Source organism: Notolepis coatsorum (assembly GCF_963971535.1).
Source record: "Notolepis coatsorum genome assembly, chromosome: 1".
Taxonomy (NCBI): domain Eukaryota; kingdom Metazoa; phylum Chordata; class Actinopteri; order Aulopiformes; family Paralepididae; genus Notolepis; species Notolepis coatsorum.
This window is the reverse complement of record NC_140165.1, coordinates 232,317,334-232,329,912: the sequence shown is the minus strand read 5'-3', so window position 1 is coordinate 232,329,912 and position 12,579 is coordinate 232,317,334. Positions and strand designations below refer to the sequence as shown.

General features: G+C 41.5%; 1 protein-coding gene across 2 annotated transcripts in view; it reads right to left on the bottom strand.

Moving 5' to 3' along the window:
* gdpd5b (glycerophosphodiester phosphodiesterase domain containing 5b) overlaps positions 1-12,579 on the bottom strand; it is a 167,248-nt gene that overhangs the window by 84,095 nt on the left and 70,574 nt on the right. For both annotated transcript variants that reach the window (XR_014620488.1, XM_084328922.1), the window contains exon 2: positions 11,722-11,901. Coding sequence is in view for 1 of the 2 variants with exons in the window: in XM_084328922.1 (XP_084185048.1) it covers positions 11,722-11,838 (117 nt within the window). In the remaining variant the exon portion in view is untranslated. The remainder of the gene's footprint in view (positions 1-11,721; positions 11,902-12,579) is intronic.

Here is a 12,579-nt window from a genome sequence, read left to right as displayed (position 1 = left end):
TGCATATCAATAATTGAATATTCTATAAAAAGAATATTGATTAATTGGTTAACGGAATCTACCCCCAAAAAACTAAAAAAAAAAAAAAAAAAAACACAAACAAAAGTTCAATGCAACATTGAAGACACAAGTATCCCCAGCAGACTGAGCTTAACCAGGGGAGGAGAGGCCGGATGTCCTCTGAGAAGTCGCTGTTGTGCGTGTGGTGAGACAGTCGCACCCTCCTGATGCACACCTACCCCCTCTAAAAATATCCCCCTCTCAGTTTAACCAAACCTTTCACAGCAGCTCTGAAAGCACAAGACAAACAGCACGAGTGTTGACTGGCAAACACCGCGGCCGGTGGTACATTAGTGAACAAACAACCTGCCGGCCGCCACGGGGCTGTAAACACCAGAGACTCTTAATGTCAAACCAATAGCAATGGTTGTTAGTGGAAACACGCACACCTCCCGAAATATCTTGCATTTTCATCACTTGCTGTAGTGACTATTTCACTGTGCTCGGCGACTGATTGGTGGACGTACTCTAGATCTTGGCATTGATGTGTGTATGTGTGTGTGCGTATATATATATATAGAGGGGGTCGGTCAGGGACGCCAGGATCTACTGTTGTCCAGTGTCATGGGCCTAACTCAACCAAACATCATCAGTACCCACACCCCACACTGACCACCCATCCTCCACCCACCATCCACCCGTCCTCCACCCACCCTCCACTCATCCCCGTCTTCTACATCTAAACTAGGTTCCTATGCATGTACTCACCCTGGTCTACAGCATAAAAGATAATAACTAGTGTTTGACCGATATATCAAGCCGATACTGGCTGTTTAAAAGATATTATCATCGGCCTGCCTACATGACCATATTTCGTGGGCTCTGGCGGGTTCAATCTTGGTATCATACAAAACTAGAGATCACAATAAGTTACCTGCAAAGGTAAATAGGGCTCTAAATGTCACCAATATTTTGAAGGGAAGAAATACTGCAATATTTTATATCCAAAGGTTAGCCATATTCTGTCAGACTAAAATCTAAGCCAATTCCCATGTTCATTTAGGATAATATTAGCAAGTGCAAACCTAGCCATCATCAACCAAGCTAGCTAGCTAAATATAGCTATCAGTGAAGTTAAGTACAACATTTCTCGTATCTCATTTGTTATTATTAAATTGTTGTATTTGATCAAATGGAAAAATGTCATTAAAAAACGAATATCTGCTAGGGATATATCTGCATTATATCGGCCATCTGTCGACCTGCTCTCTAAATATCAGTATCGGCCATTGAAAAACCCATATGGGTCGACCACTAAGAACATCATATCCTGCGTATTGGCAAATGTCACTGTACAAATGTCACTGTACTACGAGCTACTGGACCATCTAGATTTCCCTTTAAAGAACAGGAAGTCATAAACGCATAGTCAACAGACATAATTGTAGGATGGATGGATTTTCAAATTAAGTGAAGGACTGAGGACATATTGAGGAGAGTGCACTTAAAGGCCCAATCAGTGATCCAAACGTAAACAAATTGGTAGCCACACCACCAAAAAGACAAAACAATAGCAATGGAGACATGTTTTCATTCTAGGACTAACACTAGACAACAGATAGAAACAAGTTTTCAATTGTCTTTGTAAAATATATATATTTGATTATTTTCCATCATCTACAGATCAAACTCTTTACAAATACACGTGAACGTGTCCTACATTGATATTGTAGACATAAATCCCATATTGGGATTATATTAAGTCTCCTGTGCCTCACTCATTCTACACATAAGCAAACAAGGCATTAACCACATGCTTGGAGACAAAAGCTTTTGAAAATGAACACAGGGCTATTTCTGTCAGGCAGTAACTGCCAGGCTGTTTGTGAGAGAGAGGGGGGGCTTGATAACAGCTAACACTCCTCCTAACATGGTGGGCAATTACTTTATGTAGGCAACAGGAGACTAGAGAGGCCTATATAGAGAGAGAAACAGAGATAAATATATAGAGAAAAACAGAGAGGGAGAGAGAGAGAGAGGAAATATATAGAGAAAAACATAGGAGAGAGAAACAGAGAGGGAGAAAGAGAAAAACAGAGAGAAACAGAGAGGGAGGAAATATATAGAGAAAAACATAGGAGAGAAACAGAGAGAGAGCAAGACCTATATATATAGAAAACCATATAGAGAAACAGAGAGAGATATAAATATATAGAGAAAAACAGAGAGAGAAACAGAGAGAGATGGAGGAAATATATAGAGAAAAACATAGGAGAAACAGAGATACCTATAGAGAGAAAACCACAAAGATAAATATAGAGAAACACAGAGAGAGAAACAGAGAGAGAGAGCGAGACCTATAGAGAAAACCATAGGAGAGAAACAGAGAGAGAGATATATAGAGAAAAACATAGAGAGAGAAACAGAGAGAGATAGAAAAACACAGAGAGAAACAGAGAGTGTAAGAATGAAAGAGGGAAGCAAAGAGAGAGAGAGAGAAAAGAAAGGGGCAAGAAAAATTAAAGAATGAAAGGGGAAGCAAAGAGAGAGATAGAGAGAAAGAGAGAGAAGAAACAGGCAAGATAAATTAAAGAATAAAAGGGGGATGCATGCAAAAAGAGAGATAGAAAGAGAGAGAACGAGAGACGGAGAGAGAGCATTCAGGAAAATTGTCCTCTTTGCTTTCTGATGCAGAGTGACAGGTGGAAGTGATAAATAGTCCAACCGTAGCTGGAGGGTTGTGTTATGAACTGTGCCACTCAAAGGCCACTGGGAGATGTGTGATTAAAATCTTGCATCCAAAATGTTGTTTATTCCCTCCGACCACCTGACAGGCCCGTCCTGTTTAAACATCTCATATGAGATCAGATGAACCACCCACCCACCTACCCAACAACAGCCCGTGCACCTGTAGGTTTCCGTTAGAATTTTTTTTTGCAGGTCTGAGTGTCCGGTAGATTTCAATCTACCGGACAAATGGGATAAATTCCGGTCAGAGTTTATTGAGCTTAAAAACAATTGATAGACCTATATAAAGAATGACATCATCAAGGCATTTATAATATTTTAACTTAAAACTAGGCTACTTTTGCGTATCAGTCATTAATATATTCCAAATAAAATAAGTCCCTCGAGACTTCGTGCTGCTGCTGCCGACTTGAGGTGTCGGTGGGCAGTCTGCCCGACCTTAATAAACAGCAGTCTGTTATAATCACATTTTTATGAGCTAACTAATTCCGTTATATTGGACATTTGTATTAATTATATCAAGCGAAGAACTGAGAAATTTGGCACCGCTGTGTCAGCGCGAGCTGGCTGCTGATATATTTACGTGAAGCATGGAGCACTTGGAGCAGGCAGAGCAGAGCAGTGGTGTCAGCAGCGCCCCCACCCAACAGCTGAATTGCCAATGGCTGAATTGGAGTACTGCACCCTGCCAAGCCATGCTTCACGTAAATATATCAGCAGCCAGCTCGCGCTGACAGCAGGATGTCATTATTAGACCGGCTGCTTGGTGAGATTGTTTCGTTCATCGCATAGGCTATATAATTTTAGCCTATTTTAATACAATTCAAATAATCTAATTGTGTTTAGAGGGAATTATTTTCACCGGACATTATGACCGGAGAGATTAAATATGTCGGACTTCAACAGATTTTGCCAGTCAAATACCGGTAATTACCGGCTAACGGAAACGCTGGTATACAGCCTCCCGTGTGCACGTGTAGATAGAGGCATACATGACAGACACACAAAGAGTGTAGTGCAGGATCAAAGCCTGATCCCCAACAAAGCAGAGGGCCGGGGCTCATTATCTGTGCAGACTGAGGCACTGATGGCCCACGGTCTCTCTGGGAATAATTATTAAGTCTTCGTCTTCGTCTTAAACGCTTGTTAAATCCTGACAAGGGAACATCTGTTGTTCTGGCAGACCACCGGAGAAATGGCTGCAGCTGAGGTGTTGAAGCCAGCGTTTTTTGGGTTGCAAAATCAACTCTGCTTCTCTTTGTTAACTACAACAAGCAATGCCGTTTGTTATTTAAGATGAGGTCGGACTCGGCACTGACAGATTTGTGTTCATTGTGCTGCTTTTATAAAGCCTCAAATGACTGCACTGACAAAGTTGAACAACGTGCTGTACAAGTCCCACAACATAATTATTTTTTTTATTATAAAATAAAATAAAAATTCTCGAAGCTTCGAATTAAAATTGAATCTCGGCCCCGAAACTTCGAATTCCAAAAAAAAATCGAAGGTCAGCCCTAATGCATGGTAACGTAAAGAAAAAATGGTTTACTGTAGACGTTACGTTATTAAACTTTGCTTGGCCAATATTTCCCCGTGGACCTTTTTGTTGCGCCCAGGAAACGACAGGTCTGATTTGGAGATGGCATGGTGGATCTCACTTAGCTGCCACTTAGTGGGTTTTGGTCATTTCCCAAACCGAGACACCGACGGTGCCAGAGCGGTCTATGTCTCTCCCGTCCCATCATCTCCATGGACCACTGCCACCGAAGGCAAAGCAGCCTTCTGCCCGTTTCTTTACCGTCCGGTAAAAGACAGGCTAAATGGAAATACTTTCAATTATTACTGAGAGGCCAGATCAGCTTGCACCGTGTGACGCGGGCCGGCTTTTTTACAAAGCACCACTGGAACGGCCAGAAACAGGTCGACAAAGAGAGCCGGTCGCGCCACTCTGATGGTCACAGAGAGCAAAGATGAAAAAGGAGCGAAAAAGACATTCCCCCCCCCCCATTCTGAACCGGTGGGTTATGAAGGAGTCCAGTTTCAAAGTCAAGACTCCGGGGTTCTCACAGCTCACTGATTCGCTGAGGCTCGAGTTTCATGTAGCCGATACCTCTCCTCGATTGGCTACACAGATTGTGTGCTGTCTGGGATCATTAAAGATGTAGATGGATATGACATCATCACCCTGCATGACTAGGAAGTGCATTGGGTGGCAAGAGCAGATGTAAAAGGTTCTTACCTATCCCTTACCTTGCTTAACCACTCCCCCCACCTAAGAATGTTAAATAGATGATCTTTTGGCTTGAGGGGTGGGTAGGGTAGGCACACTTCCACCCTGGATGCAGGGTTCCCACAGCAAAATGAAATTCAAGTACTTTCCTAAGGACTATTTTTCATTTTAAAAGGGCATTTAAAAGGATACAATTAATTTTTAAATGCCGTTTTGTATAGAAAATAATCTGATCCAATATGTATGGCTTAAAACCAATTTCCGACAATTAGTTACACTTAAAATGTTTAAAAATCTTGATTCAGATTTTTTTTTATCATGGATGAACAAAACTTTCAATGCGAATGGTTGATTTGAATTTCAAGGAGTTTTTAAGCACAAATGGGCTGTTTTCTGAACTCCAGACCTTGACTTTTTTTGGTAAAAAAATCAAGCACTTTAAGCACTTCAAGGACCTTGTGTGAACCCTGTGGATGGTACATCTGACACCACGCCACACAGCAACTACCAGATATACCCTGCCACCTTAAAATCTGATAATTTCGCTATATATACGACATATTTATATTACAATCTTTACATTGTTGCCTAAAGAATGTAAAAAAAATCAATAATAATAATGATAGGATTCCAATATGTTGTTGCTCTCGTCTATACAACAACGAAACGATTCGATCAACGTCACACGCGCTGGCGTAAGGATCATATTTAGGGTGGCAGTGTATTCATGTTCTAAAGACAGCTGGACGGCTATTTCTCCTGGCAGGGTCCCACAAAAAGGAGGGACAATTCAGGAAAATTGCTGTTCGAGGCAATTGGCCGGGATGGAACCTGTTCAAGGAGAGCTTTTAAATGGATTTGCTGCATTTGTTGACAGTGAAAGGTTTGTCGATAGTGCTTTGTAAACATTGGGAGTAAAACAGATCTCTTCACACCGGGGTTTATGAAGGTTAAAAATAAATAATTTGTTTTCCCTCTACAGATTATATATATATAAATGTATATTTATAGACATTCATATATATATATATATATATGTATGTCTGATTATACCTGTATATAATAATTGTATATACCTGTATACAACCAATTAGGGCTGCAACGATTAGTCGACATAATCGACGACGTCGATCATAAAAACTCGTCGACGCCAAATTGTTGTGTCGATGAGTCATAAAAAAAATAATAAATAACATTTATTTATTTTTTATAATTTTTTTTTGCACCACCTATCTTTGTGAAAGTGGCTTCTCAGCTCTGGTCCAGCTGAAGACAAAGCAGAGGAACAGATTGAACATTGAGCATGACCTCAGAGTTGCTTTGTCTACCATCACCCCAGACTTTGAGACTCTTGTCAGGAGCAAACAACATCCCCAGTTATCCCATTAGTTCCCCCTGGGATGTTAAGCTAAGAAGTCTGCTAAGAAGGATATATTATTTATTTATTATTATTATTATTATTATTATTATTATTATTATTATTATTATTATTATTATTATAATTTTTATTCATTGTGTTTTTAGCCCTAGTTGCACTTTTGTTGCAACCCCAGTTATCCCATTAGTTCCCCCAAAATTACTGTCGGTCTGTTATGTTAAGCTAAGAAGTCTGCTAAGAGCCCGGAAAAGGAGCCGCAGGAAGCAGAGATGGAGGGTGTGACAGAAATAATCGTTAGATTAGTAGACTAATCGAAAAAATTATCGACAGAAATAATCGTTAGATTAGTCGACTAATCGAAAAAATAATCAACAGATTAGTCGACTACCAAAATAATCGTTAGTTGCAGCCCTACAACCAATATAACTCCATATAACTCCTGTACAATGATGCTGTATATACTGTATTCCACATCTGTCTGTATATACTGTACCTGCATATAATCCTTTTTACATACCTGTATATACTATATCTATATATGTACATATTCCTTACCTTACTAGTTATACCACTATACTTACTACCATAGGGTATTTATACTTGTAAGTGTACATAATAATACTATAACACTGTACATACATCTGATTAGCATTATTACTCAGTAGTACTAATTTATATATACACTCCAGTCACCTGTACACATTGTATATTGCTATTGCACTTTACAGTTACATTTGGACTCTGGTTAGATGCCAAACATCTTTTCATTGTACTGTACTTGTGCTGTATAATGACAATAAATTGTAACACTGTTGGATGGAATCTTGGAACCTATTCTACACTGGCTGGTGGGTTCCTTGAGTTTTCTCTAAACTAGGAAAACCTGCTTCCTTTGATGCTTCCAACACCTGAAATGCTCTCCAACTGACCCTGAAGTTGGAGGTTCTTCTTTCTCTTGCTGAATTTCAAAATATGATCTCTGACCACTTGTGTATCGATTTGTAACCGTCTTAACTGGTTTGTATTGTTTATTCTTATTTCTTGTGCCTATATGTATGAAATTGCTGATAAACTGTAAATGAGGGTAACCTCCCAGTCTTACGCATTGAAATAATGGTTTGAAATTAAATGAAAATCTAAATATAATCTAATATGGTAAAAAATATATATAAAAATTATAATCATGGATGAGGGCTTTAACCCTTTCACTACCACACTACAGAAGGTTAATCTTGGATTGAAAATGGAGGACCCCTGCATCCCCTTAACAATTGTTTGTATTGAGCCGTACTGTATTGTACCCATTCTGCAATCTGCTAATAAAGTTGTCAATCAATCAATCAAAAACCACACTACAGAAGGTTAACCTTTCACTACCACACACTACAGAAGGTTAACCTTTCACTACCACACTACAGAAGGTTAACCTTTCACTACCACACTACAGAAGGTTAACCTTTCACTACCACACTACAGAAGGTTAACCTTTAACTACCACACTACAGAAGGTTAACCTTTCATTACCACATGAAAGGTAGTGAAAGGTTAACCTTCTGTAGTGTGGTCATGAAAGGGTTAAACAGACTGTACTCAGTACCACTATCTTAAGCGAGAGGTGAAGAGAAACACCAGCCCACCACTAACTACAGTCAGAACAAAAAGAATGAACAGAGAAACACCAGCCCACCACTAACTACAGTCAGAACAAAGAGAATGAACAGAGAAACACCAGCCCACCACTAACTACAGTCAGAACAAAGAGAATGAACAGAGAAACACCAGCCCACCACTAACTACAGTCAGAAGAACAAAGAGAATGAACAGAGAAACACCAGCCCACCACTAACTACAGTCAGAAGAACAAAGAGAATGAACAGAGAAACACCAGCCCACCACTAACTACAGTCAGAACAAAGAGAATGAACAGAGAAACACCAGCCCACCACTAACTACAGTCAGAACAAAGAGAATGAACAGAGAAACACCAGCCCACCACTAACTACTGTCAGAACAAAGAGAATGAACAGAGAAACACCAGCCCACCACTAACTACTGTCAGAACAAAGAGAATGAACAGAGAAGCACCAGCCCACCACTAACTACAGTCAGAACAAAGATAATGAACAGAGAAGCACCAGCCCACCACTAACTACAGTCAGAACAAAGAGAATGAACAGAGAAACACCAGCCCACCACTAACTACAGTCAGAACAAAGATAATGAACAGAGAACGCTGACACGGCTGGACTGACAGACATCCACACACAACAGGAAGCAGAGCTGTGTCCCATTCCGCTGCCGATACATATATTTCTTTCTGCACTTTTTATTATTTTTTTTGCACTTTGTATCTAGTCACAGTACAATCAAACCTGGATTTATATTCCTGTGTGTCAGGGTTGGGATCAATAAACTTTTTTTTAAATGTATAACAGATATTGCCATATAACCCCTTTTTTAGACTCATCGGAGACAGAACAACCTCAAGGGGTTCTGGCTGACTCCCGATGCACCATGTGCTCCCTGGGGGCCACTGGCACTTTCCTGCACATGATCTGGGAATGTCCACCGGTCGCTCAATTTTGGAAGCCCATAACCGCTTTTGGACATATGTTCTTTGACAATATCTATCCGCAACGACACTACTCATGAATGATATCTCCCAGCTGCCGGCCCCTATACAGAAAAAACTTTTGTGGGATTTACAGCAGCCAAAAAATGTATATTAACTGGTTAGTCACTCTTGGACTATAAACAATGCCTGTCAAATGAGCCATACTATTGTCTCCATAGCTATAATACAGAACACACGATGGGTCTGCAAACATTGCGAAAATGGTCAATAACCCTGGCGCCATTGAGTAAAGATGGGAAAAGAGCATGGCAGTCAATGAGTTAATACTAATAAAAATATCGATATTTATCGATAATTTGGTCCCGATTTATCGATTCTTCCAAATGGCATATCGTCTCAGCCTTAGTTTAGTTATTTTTTGAAAACCAGCACTTATATATAACATTATCCCATTCGCGAGTCGCACATGACTGGGTGGATATCGATGCGTGCTGGCTGCCATGTGACATGTTTGGCGTTTTTGACGGTCCGTCTCAGATCTAATCTAATAAAAAGACATGCATGCTGCTGGGTGTATATCCTGCCCTTGAGCAAGGCGCTGGCCTTACAGCTGGAGTCGGTCTCCAGGTGGCACACGGCGTGGCCGCCCACTGCTCTGAGGAGTTAGGAGAGGTCAAACGCAGAGGGCGGATCCCCTCCCCCCTCAAGGGGATTAATGAAAGACAAGTATATAGTATGAAATAATGTGTTACAGGAAGAAACTAGGGCAGGACAATATATCTATAATATAGAATATGGTTTAAATGTGTTGTTGTAGCGTAAAATGTAAATTATTTTAGATTGTTGTTTATTTAGTCTGACGCTTTTATCCAAAGTGACTTACGAGTTCTGCACAACAAGTCAGCAGGAAGGGTATAACTCTGGCAGCTAAGGGTCAAACAGTGATGAACTTGAGTGCTACTGTACAGTCAGTCGTGAGTGGATAATCAATACTAAAACGCAAACGGCGAGTTGAAACTTCACACAAAACTATTCCTTAAGACATTTGAGAACATCGGGTTGAACAGTTTCAGTTTATTGTATCACACTTCCATCAACAAGGAGTCCAATGCGATGGACCGTCGATGGGTTTAACCAGACATGTCGCTTTCCATCGCTAAATAAAAACACTGCGATATGAGAAGGTCCTCGTGAATATAGTGATATTTATGTTTCTCCATATCGCCCCCAGCCCTACATATGTTTCCTTTATGTCCTCGGTCCACCAGCTCACTCCCACATAGCCTTCCCAGACTGATGAACTGCAGTTATACCGCCCTCTAAACCCCAACGATATGTATCTTCTCTGCACTAAAATGACTGGCAGACAATTATTACATAAATGTTTTTATAATAATAATAAAGAAAACAGCCATAATGCTTTCGATGAGTGGGAGCCATTATTAGAAATGATTAAAAATAATTAAAAAAAAAATCTCTATGTGGATCGCCGGGGAGTGTGGACAGTAGTGAACGAGAGAAGACAGGGGGCCGTATTGTTTCAATAGCGCCCTGTTCCCTCCCGTGTTTAGATCCCAAGGTTATCCGGGAAAGGCTAAGCCTCGCAAGGCTGTTTGCCGAGGATAATTGTTCTTTATAAATCAATGCTGAGGGATGGAGATCAGTGTAGAGTGTCTCCATACCGAGGGGCATTTTGCACTCTGGCAAACATGCAAGCCGCACACCGCAGGACCGGGTGAGCTCCACACTGTATGGCTTCCTATGGGTTTTTTCGTGCAGCATCACAGTTTGCCCAAAGGACTCCCCACTTACTCAAATGTCATCTTCGTTTCTCGAGTAGCTGCCGCTCTCGGATCAGTCATGATCATCTGTGATTTAAAGTTCCACCGTGTGTGTGGTATAGGAGATAGGAGAGGAAGAATCTCAGAAATGGAATAAATCGTCTCCATGTGTGCAATTTGTTTCCATTTGCGGTGAAAGACGACGCTAACGAGCGGGGCTAACGAGCGGTCGATACAGGTGCGTCACAGCCGATGCCAATGAGCGGGGCTAACGATGAGCCAATACAGGTGCGTCACAGAGTGGAAGGAAAACACAGCCACACGGGTTCTGCAGTCAAGAGTTCACATTCCAGTCCTTGGGAACATGCATACACATACTCAGAAAACACACAAAGACATATACAGTATGATAGTATGTACATACATTTTAAAAGGTATTCTTGTGAGATAAGCTGCTAAAAATGTGATAATCCCACAGGAAGTGCATATGGACCAGTACAGCAAGGGTTGCCTCCGCTCCCACTGACTGGAGGTTGTTCCACTACCCTGCTTCTGTAATACATAAGGCATGTTTGCCCTCTGGGGTTACCCCCCCTCTCCCAATCCCAGCCTGTCGCCACTTCCATTAGCGAGGGGTTATCGTCAAAAGCAGGATATATCCCCTTATCGAGCCTCTGCTCTTATGAAACATTAGGTAATGAAAGATTATTCAGGTGTGCAGCTAAATTGTTTCAGTAGTATAATGCATATTGTTAGTTAATACCCTTTTACACCTCAATCCACTCGAGACAAAGCTCCTACGGTACTGGCAAACGCATAACTGTGCGACCAGCCCTTGAATATACATACAGTAAGCAGCATAAGCATGAGACCTAAAAGATTCAGATTCAACTTGTGCCGTCACTTGGCGAGTGCAGTGGGCCGGCGTGATAACACAGAACCGAGGTCCCCGCGTGTTATTCATGTGGACCGGACTGGTCTCTAAGCACCTCTGGTCCCCTCCCCTCACCTTAGTCGTGTCATCGTGCGAGCGCTGATAGCGTTTCCAGCGGCAACCGTAGATCCCAGTGAGACATGACAAACACAGCTGGCGCTCGTAGACCTGCAGGGGTTGGTGCTTCACCATGCTCCTTCAGTCAGTCCTGGCCTCACGTCCAGAGCTCTAACATCCCACTGACAGCAAGGGATCCTGGAAGACAGGAAACAAAGACACTATTGGCACCATTGGACCCATTAGGGAAAGAAGCAGCTAACAAGTTTAGCCGGTTTGCTTGAAACCAATCGCTGTCAGAAACACTTCTGCTGCACCTGGTTCTCAACAGGGCTGAGTATCGTTTGATAGTTTTCGATACCGGTGCCAATACCGATACTTGGGAATCGATATCGAAAAACAATGCTTTTTTCGGTAGCTTACTATGCCAAGTTATGTGTGTCCTGTGCGCTGTGCGAGCCATTCGTAGGCTTTGTTACATTTTGCATGCCTTTGGATTGCGGTTGAACAGAAGAAATGCTATATCTTGGAACAAGCATGCTTATTGGCTCGCTGACACCGGTGGGATTAACTACTTGGGTATCGGAATTTGGCATCGAATGACATTCGGTAAGACGCGGTGTGATTAGGTAAGACACGCCGTCATTCGGTAAGACACGGTGTCATTCGATACCAAATTTTTATACAGCGGCATTTCTCGATACTCTATAGTATTGAAGCAATTGGGTTGATAACATAAAAGGTATCGCATTTCAATACCCAGCCCTAGTCCTTGAGTGCCCAGAGTATGCTCCACTGAGCTGGAACTAAAATGCCCATTTGTCCTCCATGTTGGAAGAAAACAATGGTTTCTACTGTGTGCAAAACAACAGTTAG